Source organism: Eretmochelys imbricata, chromosome 7 (assembly GCF_965152235.1).
Source record: "Eretmochelys imbricata isolate rEreImb1 chromosome 7, rEreImb1.hap1, whole genome shotgun sequence".
Taxonomy (NCBI): domain Eukaryota; kingdom Metazoa; phylum Chordata; order Testudines; family Cheloniidae; genus Eretmochelys; species Eretmochelys imbricata.
This window is the reverse complement of record NC_135578.1, coordinates 41,115,247-41,133,434: the sequence shown is the minus strand read 5'-3', so window position 1 is coordinate 41,133,434 and position 18,188 is coordinate 41,115,247. Positions and strand designations below refer to the sequence as shown.

Sequence of the window (18,188 nt, the reverse complement as noted above, 5' to 3'; positions counted from 1 at the left end):
GGGGTGGTCCCTTCTGGTCTCCGCTCCAACTGCGACCAGTTTTCTTCTTCTCTGCCACCTCCACCCATCTGGCTCCAATCTCTCCTGCCTCGATTACAGTTTTGGGTTTCCCATCTAGGATGTATCTTTCTATTTCCTCAGGAACACCCTCTAAGAATTGTTCCATTTGCATTAGGAAGGGCAAATTTACTGGAGATTCAACACTTGCTCCTGATATCCAGGCATCCCAATGTTTCACAATGTGGTAGGCATGTCGGGTAAATGACATGTCCACCTTAGGGCTCTGAACCTCCGACGAGACTGCTCGGGTGTTATCCCCATTCTGACTCTCGCCTTGGATTTAAACAGTTCATACTTGTTCATGTGTTCTTTAGGCATTTCAGCTGCCACCTCAGCTAAGGGTCCACTGAGCTGCGGCCTCAGCTCTACCATGTATTGGTCAGTAGAGATGTTGTACCCAAGGCAGGCCCTTTCGAAGTTTTCTAAGAAGGCCTCAGTATCATCACCTGCCTTGTAGGTGGGGAACTTTCTGGGATGGGAAGTGGTACCTGGAGAAGGATTGCTGGGGTTTGTTGGTATATTCTGCTGGGCCTTTATCCTCTCCACCTCCTCCACATGCTTCCTCTCTTTTTCCTTCTCCTCCTCCACATGCTTCCTCTCTTTTTCCTTCTCCTCCTCCACATGCTTCCTCTCTCTTTTTCCTTCTCCTCCTCCACATGCTTCCTTGCCTCCATTTCCCTCTTGTGGGCAGCCTCCTGTACCTCCTTCTCCAGCCGCATGAGTTCTATCTGTCTTTCATGTTCCCTTTGTCTTTCCTCAGCCTGAAATTTGGCTAATTCCAGCTGTAGTCGAGCTGAGGATTTGGTCATTCTAACCTCTCTGTTTTTAACTAACTTTACACCCGAGGTTTAGAAATAAACAATCAAAACTTGGCTGTAAAATTTTGCTGTGCTGGAATAGAATACCTATTCTCTGATAGTGATTGTCAGCCTACAGAAAAAGACAATTCCCTTGTCTCTGCTCTGGGCCCAAATTAAAGCAAAAAAAATTCCAACTACTTGGAAACCTGCTTATCCAGCCCAAAGAAAAAGCAAATGGGTAGAACACACACCCCCTATTTACTTTTAGGAAGAAAAGAAAAAAAAACCTCTGGGTTGGAAGACTGTGAATTTCCCTGCAGGAGTTAAGTACCCTGCCTCCAGGCAAAGAAAACCTGCAATTCACAAGATAATCCCCTTTTGTCTCTGCTTGGCCACAAAGCAGAGAAAAAACAATCTGCTTTCAGTTTCAACTGCTTTCTGGACTTCCTTTCCAAAGGAAGAAATAATTTCTTTTTAAAATCTGTATTTCTAGTTCAAAAAATCTCAACTGGATCTCAAAATGATTTCAGGTTAATCCCACCACTATGCCACCATGTCAAGGTTCCTCCCCCACTCTGAACTCTAGGGTACAGATGTGGGGACCTGCATGAAAAACCTCCTAAGCTTATCTTTACCAGCTTAGGTCAAAACTTCCCCAAGGTACAAAGTATTCCACCCGTGGTCCTTGGAATGGCCGCTACCACCACCAAACTAATACTGGTTACTGGGGAAGAGCTGTTTGGACGCGTCTTTCCCCCCAAAATACTTCCCAAAACCCTGCACCCCACTTCCTGGACAAGGTTTGGTAAAAAGCCTCACCAATTTGCCTAGGTGACTACAGACCCAGACCCTTGGATCTTAAGAACAATGAACAATCCTCCCAACACTTGCACCCCCCCTTTCCTGGGAAATGTTGGATAAAAAGCCTCACCAATTTGCATAGGTGACCACAGACCCAAACCCTTGGATCTGAGAACAATGAAAAAACATTCAGTTTTTTACAAGAAAACTTTTAATAGAAAATAGAAGTAAATAGAAATAAAGAAATCCCCCCTGTAAAATCAGGATGGTAGATATCTTACAGGGTAATTAGATTAAAAAACATAGAGAACCCCTCTAGGCAAAACCTTAAGTTACAAAAAAGATACACAGACAGAAATAGTTATTCTATTCAGCACAATTATTTTCTCAGCCATTTAAAGAAATCATAATCTAACACATACCTAGCTAGATTACTTACTAAAAGCTCTAAGACTCCATTCCTGGTCTATCCCTGGCAAAGACCAGCATACAGACTGACACAGACCCTTTGTTTCTCTGCCTCCTCCCAGCTTTTGAAAGTATCTTGTCTCCTCATTGGTCATTTTGGTCAGGTGCCAGCGAGGTTACCTTTAGCTTCTTAACCCTTTACAGGTGAGAGGAGCTTTCCCCTGGCCAGGAGGGATTTCAAAGGGGTTTACCCTTCCCTTTATATTTATGACACCTACATAGTGTATGAGCAGAGATGTTAAGTTCTATGTATCAAAGTTATTTATAGCTTTATACCCCAAAAAAGAAATGTGCAACTCTTAACCCTACATATTAAAATGGAACATAATCTAGTCCATATGGGTCATGTCCAGGATCTCCCATGGTTCCATATTAATTGTAATGCCCCAGCATAATGCATGATGGAGCATTAGATTGGCAGAGGAGTTGGCTAGCTAAAATTGAGATGGATATTATGGTCTTATTTTTTTTTCTTCCAATGCAATATGCTGAATACTCATCTTACTTTAGTTATTGGGAGAATTCAGTCCACATTTAATCAGTACGCAACTTACTACAAGTATCGTAGAAGTGTAGGTTTGGAAGGGACTTCAAAGTCCTCAAGTCCAAACTCCTGCCCTGGGGTAGGACCAAGTAAACTTAAATATCCCTGACAGGTGTTTGTCCAACCTATTCTTAAAAACCTCAATGATGGGGATTCCACAAATTCCCTTGAAAGCCTATTTCAGAACTTAACTACCCTTACAGTTAGAAAGATTTTCCTAATATCTAATCTAAATCTCCCTTCCTAAAGATTAAGCCCATTACTCTTTGTTCTACCTCCAATCGACAACAACGGCTATTAGCCAGGATGGATGGGGATGGTGTGCCTAGCCTCTGTTTGCCAGAAGCTGGGAATGGACGAAGGGATGGATCACTTGATGATTACCTGTTCTGTTAATTTCCTCTGAAGTACCTGGCATTGGCCACTGTCAGATGACAGGATAGATGGACTTTTGGTCTGACCCAGTATGGCCATTCTTATGTCGTCCTCGAGTTCTCAAATATAATTGCTAACAGTTCTGAGATTGCTTCAGCTAGTTCCTTAAGTACCCTAGAATGAATTTCATCAGGCTTTAGAGTTGTGAGCAAGTTTGTCACAGAGGTAATGTAATTGGTGTTAGATAGGATGTCAGTTGTATTATGTGAGGAAATCGTAGTGGTTAATTCCTGATGCAGAATTTATCAGATTAAATATGCTTAACAAAACATAAATTGCATAAATAGTTATCACAATAAAAAAAAACCAAATTCAGTTTCTATAGGTGCGTTTACAGCTTTTGCCACATGGAGGAAGAAGTAAAGTGCTTTATAAATACTCTAGCAGCAGATATCCACCCTTTCAAAAAATATGTTCATGTTCTGCTAGCTCTAGCTATAATTCTGTTATTGTAAGATGTCTGCAGAGCTACCACCTGAAATGACAGCACATAGTAGCTAATCCATAAATTTAAAGGGCAAGACTGAAAATAAAGTCCATTATGGATGGATACTATCCAATAAAGATTTCATGTCTGCAAAGTCCATAGCAATTTTCTTCTGTGTCAGAATATGCTGCTGAAATCTATTGTTTCATACAGACTGATGCTTCGCTTCAAGAACCTTCTGATTTCATTTCATGACATTTTTGTGGTGTATGAAAACTGCAGATTCTGCCCCATCCATGAAAAATAAGGTTTTAAAACAGCAACTTCTATTTTTAAAAGTTGGCTTTTCAGGAGATAATTTAACTTTTTAAATGTCACAAAGGATTAAACATTTAGGAGGACAAGAATTATATTACATAACTTACCTTGAGTCAGTTTATGAAACAAATACATTCTTGAAATCATTATTATTATTATTTATTGTTGCATTGATTAAAAACATAAATGAAGGTCATGATTAATCCAGGATGAAAGGACCTATGCCATGCTCACTATTGGATTCTGGAGAGAAATGCTGGGTCTAAGCATTCACAACAAAGATAATGTGAATAAAATCACTTAAATACATAGTGATCTCCTAGTATCTCAAAGGATGGTGCCAAATTAGAGTGCTGAGAGAATTTTTAATGAAATGCAATGGGAAAGTTTAACTGCATTCATGATATACTATTTTCCTGGTAAATTAAATATTTCAGTTAACTTAATATTTATTCATTTATTTATTTTGGTGTAAGTTACTTAAATTTACTTTTAACTAATACATTTTTGAAAACTAGAGCTTTTACTTTGTGTACTGTAGATTGTTAAAATATTGAGATGCAGGTATTTAAAATACTTGTAGTACAGATACACATTGTAACATGTTACACAGTGTATAGGTATCTTTTTGTGTAGCTGTACAGATATAAATACAAATTCATGCACACAGTATAATGCCTTAATTTTATATTGAGAAAATTAAGGATGTCCTAGTGGCAAAGTCAAATAAACCAACTGTTTTTTCTAATCAAAACAATATGTTAAGACTAATACACAATTAAACCTATACTATCCTGCTACTTGATTGCACAAGTAACTCTGCTTAAATAATTCTACTAGTATTATCACTAACACTATATGCAGAAAACTAGTTTTTTTTCTGATTATTCTTGAACATTGTTTGGCAAGTATGTCTAGTTTTCATATTCACCTTGTTAAAACTCAGGCCAGAGATATTCTATAAACTTGAGCTGTCTTATTTGTTATGTCTGTCGTTTGTCACTTTCCATATGGATTTGTGTCTAACAGCACAGAGTTAAAACTTAATTACCTCTGAAACATTTAATTCCAGTTCAGTTTTCTTTCCTAAGCAAGTTTGTTAAATGGGACAGTGTGTTAAGTGAGTGTTCTTCTGAGCTGTTCTCTTCAACAGGACTTTCTCAGAGATGAGTCCGTGGTGTGGATAGAATATTTAGCCATCATAACCCCAATCTAACTATATCAGCTGTTGGTCCTTTCATACTGACATGAGTGGTGTTTTCATCTAGTGTCCACAACTTATACAAAATAGATTGCTTATTAAATGCATTAGGTGATTCTATCGCAACTTGCGTGAACTCTGCTAACCTGTCAGGTACTAAAAGCAAAACGTGTAGGTTATTCAACAAGCTCAAATATCGGTGGTCTTGGTAAGTGCATAGAATTTTACAACCAACAATGTCAGTAAAAGAGTTAATGGGCAGAAGTTGCAAAGCATTGTTACAAACAAAAAATGATAGAAGATAGAGCAAGATTCTGCCTTAAGCTCCAATTTTAGATATGAAATTGTGTGTCTTGAGTGTGACATTCTTCTTTAATTTTACAAAGTAGACAGAATAAACACAGGCTTTCTATAAGACTCAGAGCACTTTTAGTGTAGTTTAAGTCTAGATACAGTGCTTTCCTCTTTAGAAGGAAATTCCTCAAACCTACAGAAATTACAAGTGGTGCATGTTGTGATCTCTGCTTTTCAATAGAGTTGAATGTAGAGTACAAAAGTCTACCATGGTTCTTGAAAATCTGCATCACTTCAGGCCAATATATGTAACAAGGGTAAAAGTTCTGAGGCAACTTTTAATTTAATTAAATAATGAGGAAAGCATCTGTAGTTCTACATCATCAGAATTTACTGGCAGCATTCCAGAACCACAGGCCATTAATTTAACTTGTTCAAAATGCATCCACTACAATGAGAATGTAGGAAAACCAGAAAAGGAAAGAGGCAAAATGAGATTACTCATACTTAGGCTGATGTTTGGTCCACTGAAGAACTAAAACTTGTAGTAGTCTGTTGGCTACAAATATACTGAAGCCAACTTCTTAACACAATCCTGAATATGTTATGCATCCTTTTGAGCCAATGCCTGGCAATATAACTTATTGGACACACAGAGATCCTTCAGTCACATCTTTTCATGTAGTAGAAAAGCATCAGAGAAGGCAAGTCTGATTTGAGGTTAGAGCTGCACAGAATCTTTAGACTGCAGTGAAATCTTTACCCAATAGGCCAAATGGACTGCAACTGTAATACAAGAATGGGGTCTGCACCTAAAGAATAATCTACATGTCATTGTTTTGCTTATACATTGTCACACTGATACAGCAGTTTAATCCTTTTATTTATAAGGACATCTAGATAGAAAACTCTTCACGTGCGTGCTATAATCTCCCACCCACCCTTTTTCCCTATTTTTCTAAGTATAGTTTTAATTTTGTCATAGTTGTTATTTTGCTTATATGTTTATTTTCTTTTTGCAAATTTATGCAGGAACTTAACGTACGTCAGGTGACATTGTCTACTGATAAAGATAAGTACGGAATCCGTCTAAGAGCAGAACCGGATCATATGGTGCTCGGGAAGCGTCTGAAAGGTGCCTTTAAAGCTGTTATGACTGCCATCAAGGAGCTGAAGAGTGAGCAGCTGGAAGAATTCCAAACGTCAGGTGCATAGTAGGACTCTATGCATTGATCAGCAGTTGATGGTCATGATGTGGACCTTGGAAAGAAGAGCCAAAGGATTTCAGGCCTCTCAGACTCAAGCCATTGCTTTTAGTTTAAATTTATAATAATCAGTTTAACACCTTTTTTGTAAAAAAATAAACACAAATACATAGTTAGATCAAAATGCAAGAGATTTTTAAGGCCCAACCCCCAGCTAACATTCCAGGCAAAGTAGGGAACTTTCCAAGTGAATAAAGGGAAGCTGTGAATTGATACCTTGAACCTACTTGTCTAGAGTAGAAACAAATGGCTTTATGTGCTTAATTTACACATTGCTTGTATGTACTGTAGTGAAAAGTATTATGTAGAACAGAGGAAACTGATAGATTCTTGTATGGAGCACAAGAACTGGATTGTTCCATGACTCTTAAATTCATATATGAAGTAAACATCTAGCTGAAACTTTTTTTAAATATTTGTTTAATAGTTTCAGGTGGGTGAGATTTTTCCAAACATCTTTACTCTGTCTTGTATGTTTAACTTTTATTCGGCTGTAATAATAGACAGCTATTGATTCCAAATGGTCTGCACCGGTGGTGGTGCTTGAGCTTAAATTCTGCTGCTTGTAATGACTTTACTTGGGAAAGTCTAAACTTGGAGTAGTTTTAGTGTTCCTGACAATTGCTTAGCAATGTTGGACAGCAGTGCTTGACTTCAAATAACATAGCTCAGGATTCCTATCAATTTTGTTGCTTATAATCAGAAGTACCTGTATTAACGTCTTCTGGATACTGTCTTCTTGTTGAAAGCAATGTCACAGTTGATGTATTTCTTGTATTTGAAGTTAGATATTAATATATACTTAGTTCAAGAGTTAACTGCAGGATGCTCACTGACATGACTAAGAGAGAAAGGCTTTGTTCTGTAATAAGCTAGTGTAAATAATTGTCTTATTAATTATATAGGTACCATTGTTGTGGAAGGGCATGAATTACATGAGGAGGATCTCCGTCTCATGTACACCTTTGACCAGGTCATGGGAGGATCTGCCCAGTATGAGGCACATTCTGATGCTCAGGTATTGTAGTAATTATTTCTCTGCTTTAAGCAAAGTGTTTCCCTAGAAAGTAAGCATTTAAATATTTAAATGAAGTAATTGTCGCACAGTGAGTGATTGCACTAGCCTTTCACTTCAGGATACTTAGTTTCAAATCATATTTAGTACACAACTAGAAATGAGCGCTATTGTCTTAACCTAGTTCTTACTGAACATTCATCTATGTCAGTGGAAATGCCAGTACTTAGGATAGTATAATGGGTAGCTCACTCTCCTCCAGCAGTATGAACTGTTCATTTGTAACAGGAGTAACAGCAGTAAAGGCTGCTCTTTGTCACTAAAGAAACTGTGACTTTGAATCCATATGTGGAGCTGATCTGTTGAATATGAACACACCTTATTAAGTCTGTCTCCTCACCATAACCACCCTTAAGTGAACAGCTTTATAAAAATGTAACAGTGCATGTTAATGCAATAACTGGTGTATTTTATTAATGGTTCTGCTGTACATTCTTTCAGGTTTTAGTTCTCCTAGATGTCACCCCGGATCAGTCAATGGTTGACGAAGGAGTTGCTCGCGAAGTGATTAATCGCATCCAAAAACTTCGCAAGAAGGTTAGTAAGTGATGGAATGGGATATCATTTTGAAAAATCAGTTTTATTTAATATACCAAAGGTGTTAAAGTTTCCAAATTGATTTAAAGTGCAGCCCCATGTACTTTAATCTTGCATGGTTAGCTGTAGAAATGTTTGCAGCCTACTGGTCAAGACATAAGTGGTAATAAGCTTTGTTGATCACTCCTTCTTGGTCTCATTGCAGCTAGCAGTCTAACCAGGCCCCATATTGCTTGCATGTCTACATCATTTATAGTGGAGACACATCTTCTAGAAGTGGAGCTTATGCCAAATCTTCTGATTTCTTTCCCCAGCCCACTAGCATCAATTAAGTCTTATCTGGGTTGAGCCTCAGCCAGCTAACCTGCATCCATGCCCCAGTTTCTACCAGACAGTGAGTGTAAGATCTGTGCCCCAGTTGTGTGAATTAGACTGCATCAGCTGGGTCAGTGACAGAGAGATGAGCAGGCTGCGATCATCATACTTCAAGACACCACAACTTGTATGTCTTCATTCACACAAGCAAATGTGTATTTTACCAAAATGTGTGAGGGAATGTCTGGCAACATTGTGTTGACAGAAATATTTTGCCTATTTATTTCTCTCTTTCTTTCTAGTTGCGTGAAACAAGGTTTTTGGCCTAGTTTCCCAAACCACAGCCCTGTCTACGTTAAGGCAATTTGAACCAGTATAACTATGTTAATACAGTTAGCCTGGTGCCATGCCCCTAAGGTATATGCACTGGTTCTGCGCTCAGTGGAAACTCCACCTTGCACCAGTGTACATTAGGCATATGCATCAGTGTGACTACCCCTGGGTTCAGATTTTCTTAATGTGGATGGTACTGTATAGTACTGTATAGCCCGTGCAAGAAAATATAATGGCTACAAAATCCACAAGTGAAAACTAATGACTCCACAGCCATTGTGGCCAGATAGTACACGTCTGCCCTGACTCCCATTTGGAGTCTTGCTGGAGTGAGATTTTGTTGTTCAAGGGATAGGTTCTGGGGAATCAAACTGTCTGATATGTTTAGAGTTAATTCTTTGGAGAGCATCTGTGAAGATTGACACACTGATGTCAATGATAGTATGTAATACAAATAGGAAAGAATACAGGCAAGAAAATTACCCTTTAACAGAAGCTATTGCAAAAGTTACGTTTACTATCAGAATGATTTAGGGTCATAAATTCATCCCATCTGGTCACTAAACCCCGTATGTTTTTTGATCTCTATTCATTAATAACTGTCATTGCTAAAAAACATCCTACAACTTGCATTGCTTCATTCCTGTTCCTTTTGTTGAAGTCTGATTGTTTTTCCTAATGAATTATTTAGAAACATCCTAAGCTTTCAAAATACATATTGCAGTACAATGTAGCAAGAGTGGTACTGTTTAGAGGCTTGGGGAGTTTGAGTCCCTACCCCAATAAATTGTAACTCATAATTCATATGAGGTCCTGGTCTGAAACACTGATGTGCATCTAGCACTATGTGTGCAGGTTAATGTCATATGTTCTCAGATATCTGTATGTAAATTTCAGTGCTTGATTGTAACAGCTGCAGAACCACTCAGAGAGTTTAACTTGTTAAAAGCTTTGGTCTGAGACCAACATGTTGTTTTAATTCTATCTGAATTATTTAGCATCATGAAGAAATGAATATTTATAAACTAGTTAGTTTGATTCAGAAATGTACAGTGTTTATTTGTATTCATTCAGTTGACTGGAAGAATACTTTCTGCTTCTGTCAAAAGTATAGCCTTGTTTTCAGTTTTCAGGAAAAACTTTTAATTCCATATTAACAGAAAATTGACTGATATTTTTCTAAAATACTTTTTTAAAAAAGTTTTAACTTACATGTTTCTTACAGAATTTTGTATATGTACAGATAAACTTGCTGTCATTGAACTGTAATTCTGGATTTTCTTTCAGCGCAATCTAGTTCCTACGGATGAGATTACTGTATATTACAGATCACATCCTGAAGGTGACTACCTGGATTCTGTTATTAAGGAGCATACAGATTTCATTTTTGCAACAATAAAGGCTGCCCTGAAGCCATACCCTGTGCCTACTTCAAGGGAAGTGCTTATTCAAGAGAAAACCCAAGTAAGAATGCTACATTGAACTACATGCTTGAAAGGATTTTTCGTTCAGATTAAACTGAATGATACATTGGACTACAGATGATGGCCTAAATGTTGACATTACATGTTCGTTTTATCAGATGGCTGTAACCTTTTCAGACCTGCAGATTGCCATAGCTAGCATTTTAAGTACAAAATGTCACGGGGCTCTGCTTGGGTGTTCGGTATCTTAGAAAATCAGGCCACTTAGGGTATATCTACACTGCAGTAAAACATCTGTGGGCTGTCTATGTTAGCTGACTTGGGCTGTGGGGCTGTAAAATTGCAGTGCAGATGTTCGGGCTCAGGCTCCAGAGCTATGAATAAAAACTGGGTAGTAATGATTTCTTCAGGCCTTATAGAGGATCTTATGCAACAGTATTCTACTTTAACTGAAGTTACCCAAACAGTTCAGTTTAAACAAAACACTGGATTAGTTTTGATTTAAAAAAAAAAAAGTTTATTCAACTACAGAGAGAGAGTTTAAGGGAGTACAAGTATAAGACATTAAAGTCAGAAATGATTGCAAGAGAAATAAAAGAAAAAACGCTTTCTGGAAGTTAAAATTTAACAAGCTAGACTTTGTTCAAGGAAAAATCCTTATGACAGGTTCCCAGCAGCACTGTGTGACCAAAATCTCAGACAGGAACTCCCCCAAAGTTAAAGGGTTGGTTCCTTTGTCTTCTTAAATGAGAGAGCGAGAGCAATCTTGGGGTGTTTTTACCCCTTGCTTTTATAGTCCAGTCACCCTTTGAAATGCATTTTCCTGAGATTTACCTATGAAGTTCCTTCCTGCTGTGAGGACAGAGATATGGAGTCTCATGAAAGAGGTTCCATGTTGTTGCTTACTAAAATGCAGATCGATCTGTTCCTGGCCCCCTTTGTTGCCAAAGAATGGCCACTTGACAAGTGATTGCTAATCAACTTTGACACCTGATAGAGGCATCAGCTTGTCCTTTGTCTTTGAGAAACCAGTTACCGCTTCTCCAGACTTGTCTGGTAAACACATATGGTCATAATTTCAGCTTATGCTCATAACTCTTAATACACAAAAATATTGATGAGCTATGTGTTAGTTTTTAAATGATACCTCACAAAGTGTATTTTGGACAAAAAATATTATAATAGAGTGTGAATACAGGGGTGCTTTTGGTCACAAATACACTTTTAAAGGGCTGTATTTTTCTTGCATGTATGATTGTGAAGGTTCCTCCCCCACTCTGAACTCTAGGGTACAGATGTGGGGACCTGCATGAAAAACCTCCTAAACTTATCTCTACCAGCTTAGGTCAAAACTTCCCCAAGGTACAAAATATTCCACCCGTTGTCCTTGGACTGGCCGCTACCACCACCAAACTAATACTGGTTACTGGGGAAGAGCTGTTTGGATGCGTCCTTCCCCCCAAAATACTTCCCAAAACCTTGCACCCCACTTCCTGGTCAAGGTTTGGTAAAAGCCTCACCAATTTGCCTAGGTGACTACAGACCCAGACCCTTGGATCTTAAGAACAATGAACAATCCTCCCAACACTTGCACCCCCCCTTTCCTGGGAAATGTTGGATAAAAAGCCTCACCAATTTGCATAGGTGACCACAGACCCAAACCCTTGGATCTGAGAACAATGAAAAAGCATTCAGTTTCTTACAAGAAGACCTTTAATAAAAATAGAAGTAGATAGAAATGATGAAATCCCCCCTGTAAAATCAGGATGGTAGATATCTTACAGGGTAATTAGATTCAAAAACATAGAGAACCCCTCTAGGCAAAACCTTAAGTTACAAAAAAGATACACAGACAGAAATAGTTATTCTATTCAGCACAATTCTTTTCTCAGCCATTTAAAGAAATCATAATCTAACACATACCTAGCTAGATTACTTACTAAAAGTTCTAAGACTCCAGCATATAGACAGACACACAGACCCTTTGTTTCTCTCCCTCCTCCCAGCTTTTGAAAGTATCTTGTCTCCTCATTGGTCATTTTGGTCAGGTGCCAGCGAGGTTATCTTTAGCTTCTTAACCCTTTACACGTGAGAGGAGCTTTCCCCTGGCCAGGAAGGATTTCAAAGGGGTTTACCCTTCCCTTTATATTTATGACACGCCCCCCAAATCTCAGCTAGGGTGAAACACTGGCTGGGATTTCTTCCTGGAGCTCTAGGAAAAACAGAGTTAATAAGACACATGCATCTCTAAATATACTACCAAGTACATAAAGACTAACAATATTTTCCACATCTCAAGGACGATTTTAACCAGTTGATTCTGGGAAACTTTCACGGGAGAGTGCATCAGCCACTTTGTTAGAAGCTCCTGAGATGTGTTGGATGTCGAAATCAAAATCTTGGAGAGCTAAACTCCACCGAAGAAGTTTTTTGTTAGTTTCCTTGACGGTGTGAAGCCACTTCAGTGCAGCATGGTCGGTTTGCAGGTGGAAACGCCGTCCCCAAACATATGGGCGTAGCTTTTCCAGGGCGTAGACAATGGCGTAATATTCTTTTTCAGTGACTGATCAGTTGCTTTCCCTCTCAGACAGTTTTTTGCTGAGAAACACTACAGGGTGGAATTCTTGATCAGGTCCTTTCTGCATTAAAACTGCTCCCACACCACGCTCGGACGCATCTGTGGTTTCTAGGAACGGTTTGTCAAAGTCTGGGGCCCTTAGTACAGGGTCAGACATGAGTGTCGCTTTAAGCTTGTTAAAGGCCTTCTGACACTTTTCGGTCCACTGAACAGCATTTGGCTGTTTCTTTTTGGTTAGGTCTGTCAGTGGGGCAGCGATTTGGCTGTAGTGCGGTACAAATCGTCTGTAATAACCGGCCAAGCCTAAGAAGGATTGAACCTGTTTCTTTGACTTTGGGACAGGCCACTTTTGGATAGCATGCACTTTGGCCTGTAGGGGGCTGATAGTTCCTTGACCCACCTGGTGTCCAAGGTAAGTCACTCTGTTTAGGCCTATTTGACACTTCTTAGCCTTAACAGTTAGTCCTGCCTCCCTTATGCGCTCAAGGACTTTTTGTAGATGTTCCAGGTGGTCTGCCCAGGAATCCGAAAATATGGCCACATCGTCAAGGTAGGCGACTGCATATTCTCCTAATCCCGCTAGGAGACCATCTACAAGTCTTTGGAAAGTGGCGGGTGCATTTCACAGCCTGAAAGGGAGTACATTAAATTCATACAGCCCGAGATGTGTGATGAAGGCTGACCTTTCCTTGGCAGATTCATCTAGCGGTACCTGCCAGTACCCCTTGGTTAAGTCCAAGGTAGAGATGAATTGGGCCCATCCCAGTTTCTCTAATAGTTCATCTGTGCGTGGCATTGGATAGTTGTCTGGGCGAGTTACAGCATTTAGCTTACGGTAGTCCATGCAAAAACGTATTTCCCTATCTGGTTTGGGAACTAGAACCACTGGAGATGCCCATGCACTTTCAGAGGGGCAGATTACACCCATCTGTAACATATCTTGGATCTCCCATTCTATAGCAGTTTTAGCTTGAGGAGACACCCGGTAAGGTTGGACCCTAATTGGGTGAGCATTACCTGTGTCAATGGAGTGGTATGCCCGTTCAGTCAGTCCTGGGGTGGCTGAGAACGTTGGCGCGTAGCTAGTGCACAGCTCCTGGATCTGCTGTCGCTGCATACGCCCAAGGGTCATGGAGAGGTTCACCTCTTCCACACCACCACCACATTTCCCTTCGTAGTAGACACCTTCGGGCCACTCAGCGTCGTCTCCTCCGTGGGCTGTAAACTGACAAACCTTTAATTCTCTGGAATAAAAGGGCTTTAGAGAATTAATATGGTACACCTTAGGCTTTCGGTTGGAGGTGGGGAATGCTATGAGATAATTAACAGCTCCCAGGCGCTCCTGGACCGTGAATGGCCCTTCCCACGATGCTTCCATTTTATGGGCCTGGAGCGCCCTTAAGACCATGACCTGGTCTCCTACTTGAAGGAACGCTCTCTGGCATGTTTATCATACCAGGCTTTTTGCTCTTTTTGAGCATCCTGTAAGTTTTCTCTAGCAAGGTCTAAAGAGGTTCGGAGGATGTTTTGTAGGTTGGTTACAAAGTCCAGAATGTTAGTTCCTGGAGAAGGTGTAAATCCCTCCCATTGCTGCTTCACCAACTGCAATGGCCCCTTAACCTCACGGCCATATACAAGTTCAAACGGGGAAAACCCTAAACCGGGGTGTGGTACAGCTCTGTAGGCAAAGAGCAACTGCTGCAACACTAGGTCCCAATCATTGGAGTGCTCATTTACGAATTTACGTATCATGGCCCCCAAAGTTTCATTAAACTTCTCCACCATGCCATTTGTTTGATGGTGGTAAGGAGTGGCAACCAAGTGATTTACCCCATGAGCTTCCCAAAGGTTTTTCATAGTTCCTGCCAGGAAATTAGTCCCTGCATCTGTGAGGATGTCGGAGGGCCAACCTACCCTGGCAAAAATGTCTGCTAGTGCCTGGCACACACTTTTAGCCCTGGTGTTGCTTAGAGCTACTGCTTCTGGCCATCGGGTGGCAAAATCCATGAAAGTCAGTATGTACTGCTTTCCTCTGGGTGTCTTTTTCGGAAAAGGACCCAGAATATCCACAGCTACTCGCTGAAATGGAACTTCAATGATGGGGAGTGGCTGGAGAGGGGCTTTGACCTGGTCTTGGGGTTTTCCCACTCTTTGGCACACCTCACAAGACTGGACATAGGTAGAAACATCCTTGCCCATTCCCTCCCAGTGGAATGACCCCCCCAAACGGTCTTTGGTCCTGTTCACCCCAGCATGGCCACTAGTGTGATCATGGGCTAAGCTCAAGAGCTTGGCCCGGTATTTAGTTGGAACTACCAACTGTCTCTGAGGATGCCAGTCTTCCTGGTGTCCCCCAGAAAGAGTTTCCTTGTATAAAAGTCCTCTTTCTACAACAAACCTGGATCGATTAGAAGAGCTGAGAGGCGATGGGTTGCTCCGTGCCGCCGTCCAAGCTCTCTGGAGGCTTTCATCTGCTTCCTGTTCGGTCTGGAACTGTTCCCTTGATGCTGGAGACATCAGTCCCTCGTTGGATTGTGGACCTAGGCTTGGTCCCTCTGGAAGAGATATAGGGGATGGAGCTGTTTCTGTTGACTGTGAACCGCTCTCCGCTGGTGCACTATGTTGGGATTCAGGCTCCGGCTGAGCCTCTTGTGTAGGGTTATCGGCTGCTGCCAGTTCAGGTTCGGTGGGGCCCTCTGGTGTTGAGGTTGCAAGCACTGGATTCAGTGCTGACACTGGGTCTGGTGTTGGTTGTTCGGCTGGTTCCGGTTCTGGGACTGGTTCCGTCTGGGTCTCTGGGACTGGATCCACTACTGCTGTTGCAGACATTGGCCTGGGGTCCGGGTCCATCACCTCTGACCGGGTCCTGATAGAAGTTTCCGGAACAGAGCTAGGCCTCACGGCTTGTTTAGCCTGGCTGCGGGTGACCGTTCCCACCCTCTTGGCCTGCTTCACATGATTGGCCAAGTCTTCCCCCAACAGCATGGGGATGGGATAATCATCATAGACTGCAAAAGTCCACATTCCTGACCAGCCCTTATACTGGACAGGCAACTTGGCTGTAGGCAAATTGAAAGAGTTGGACTTGAAGGGTTGAATCGTGACTTGGATCTCTGGGTTGATTAAATTGGGGTCCACTAAGGAAGCATGGATAGCTGACACTTGTGCTCCGGTGTCCCTCCACGCGGTGACCTTCTTCCCGCCCACACTCACAGTTTCCCTCCGCTCCAAGGGTATCTGGGAGGTATCTGGGCCTGCAGACCTCTGGGGTGATTCCGGTGCAATGAACTGTAATCTGTTGGGGTTCTTGGGGCAGTTGGCCTTTACATGCCCCAGCTCGTTACATTTAAAACATCGTCCAGCTAACGGGTCACTGGGGCGAGGTGGGTTGTTGGAGAATGGGGTGGTGGGACAATAAGGGGTCTGGAGGGTTCTTTGGGAGGTAGGTGGGGCCTTGGGCGGCCCCCGGTAATAGGGTGTGGTCTGGGGTGGTCCCTTCTGGTCTCCGCTCCAACTGCGACCAGTTTTCTTCTTCTCTGCCACCTCCACCCATCTGGCTCCAATCTCTCCTGCCTCGATTACAGTTTTGGGTTTCCCATCTAGGATGTATCTTTCTATTTCCTCAGGAACCCCCTCTAAGAATTGTTCCATTTGCATTAGGAAGGGCAAATTTACTGGAGATTCAACACTTGCTCCTGATATCCAGGCATCCCAATGTTTCACGATGTGGTAGGCATGTCGGGTAAATGACATGTCTGGTTTCCACCTTAGGGCTCTGAACCTCTGACGAGACTGCTCAGGTGTTATCCCCATTCTGACTCTCGCCTTGGATTTAAACAGTTCATACTTGTTCATGTGTTCTTTAGGCATTTCAGCTGCCACCTCAGCTAAGGGTCCACTGAGCTGCGGCCTCAGCTCTACCATGTATTGGTCAGTAGAGATGTTGTACCCAAGGCAGGCCCTTTCGAAGTTTTCTAGGAAGGCCTCAGTATCATCGCCTGCCTTGTAGGTGGGGAACTTTCTGGGATGGGAAGTGGTACTTGGAGAAGGATTACTAGGGTTTGTTGGGATATTCTGCTGAGCCTTTATCTTCTCCATATCCTCCACATACTTCCTCTCTTTTTCCTTCTCCTCCAGTTCTTTGTCCCTTGCTTCCATAGCTCTCCTGTGAGCAGCCGCTTGGTGTTGTTCTGCTTCTCTCGCTGCCTCCCTTTCTTGTTCCTTCTTCAGCCGCATGAGTTCTATCTGTCTTTCATGTTCCCTTTGTCTTTCCCCAGCCTGAAATTTGGCTAATTCGAGCTGTAGTCGAGCCGCGGATTTTGTCATTCTAACCTCTCTGTTTTTAACTAACTTTACACCCGAGGTTTAGAAATAAACAAACAAAACTTGGCTGTAAAATTTTGCTGTGCTGGAATAGAATACCTATTCTCTGATAGTGATTGTCAGCCTACAGAAAAAGACAATTCCCTTGTCTCTGCTCTGGGCCCAAATTAAAGCAAAAAACCTCCAACTACTTGGAAACCTGCTTACCCAGCCCAAAGAAAAAGCAAATGGGTAGAACACACCCCCCCTATTTACTTTTAGGAAGAAAAAAAAAACCTCTGGGTTGGAAGACTGTGAATTTCCCTGCAGGAGTTAAGTACCCTGCCTCCAGGCAAAGAAAACCTGCAATTCACAAAGATAATCCCCTTTTGTCTCTGCTTGGCCACAAAGCAGAGAAAAAACAATCTGCTTTCAGTTTCAGCTGCTTTCTGGACTTCCTTTCCAAAGGAAAAAAAAAATTTCCTTTTTAAAATCTGTATTTCTAGTTCAAAAAATCTCAACTGGATCTCAAAATGATTTCAGGTTAATCCCACCACTATGCCACCATGTCAAGGTTCCTCCCCCACTCTGAACTCTAGGGTACAGATGTGGGGACCTGCATGAAAAACCTCCTAAACTTATCTCTACCAGCTTAGGTCAAAACTTCCCCAAGGTACAAAATATTCCACCCGTTGTCCTTGGACTGGCCGCTACCACCACCAAACTAATACTGGTTACTGGGGAAGAGCTGTTTGGATGCGTCCTTCCCCCCAAAATACTTCCCAAAACCTTGCACCCCACTTCCTGGTCAAGGTTTGGTAAAAGCCTCACCAATTTGCCTAGGTGACTACAGACCCAGACCCTTGGATCTTAAGAACAATGAACAATCCTCCCAACACTTGCACCCCCCCTTTCCTGGGAAATGTTGGATAAAAAGCCTCACCAATTTGCATAGGTGACCACAGACCCAAACCCTTGGATCTGAGAACAATGAAAAAGCATTCAGTTTCT

At 41.6% G+C, this 18,188-nt stretch overlaps 1 protein-coding gene across 3 annotated transcripts in view; it reads left to right on the top strand.

Annotated features, from left to right (window-relative positions):
* The window catches only part of IARS1 (isoleucyl-tRNA synthetase 1), a 212,228-nt gene that overhangs the window by 157,578 nt on the left and 36,462 nt on the right, over positions 1–18,188 (top strand). For all 3 annotated transcript variants that reach the window (XM_077820953.1, XM_077820952.1, XM_077820954.1), the window contains 4 exons: positions 6,381–6,555; positions 7,519–7,631; positions 8,130–8,225; positions 10,161–10,337. In XM_077820953.1, coding sequence (XP_077677079.1) covers positions 6,381–6,555; positions 7,519–7,631; positions 8,130–8,225; positions 10,161–10,337 — 561 coding nt within the window. The remainder of the gene's footprint in view (positions 1–6,380; positions 6,556–7,518; positions 7,632–8,129; positions 8,226–10,160; positions 10,338–18,188) is intronic.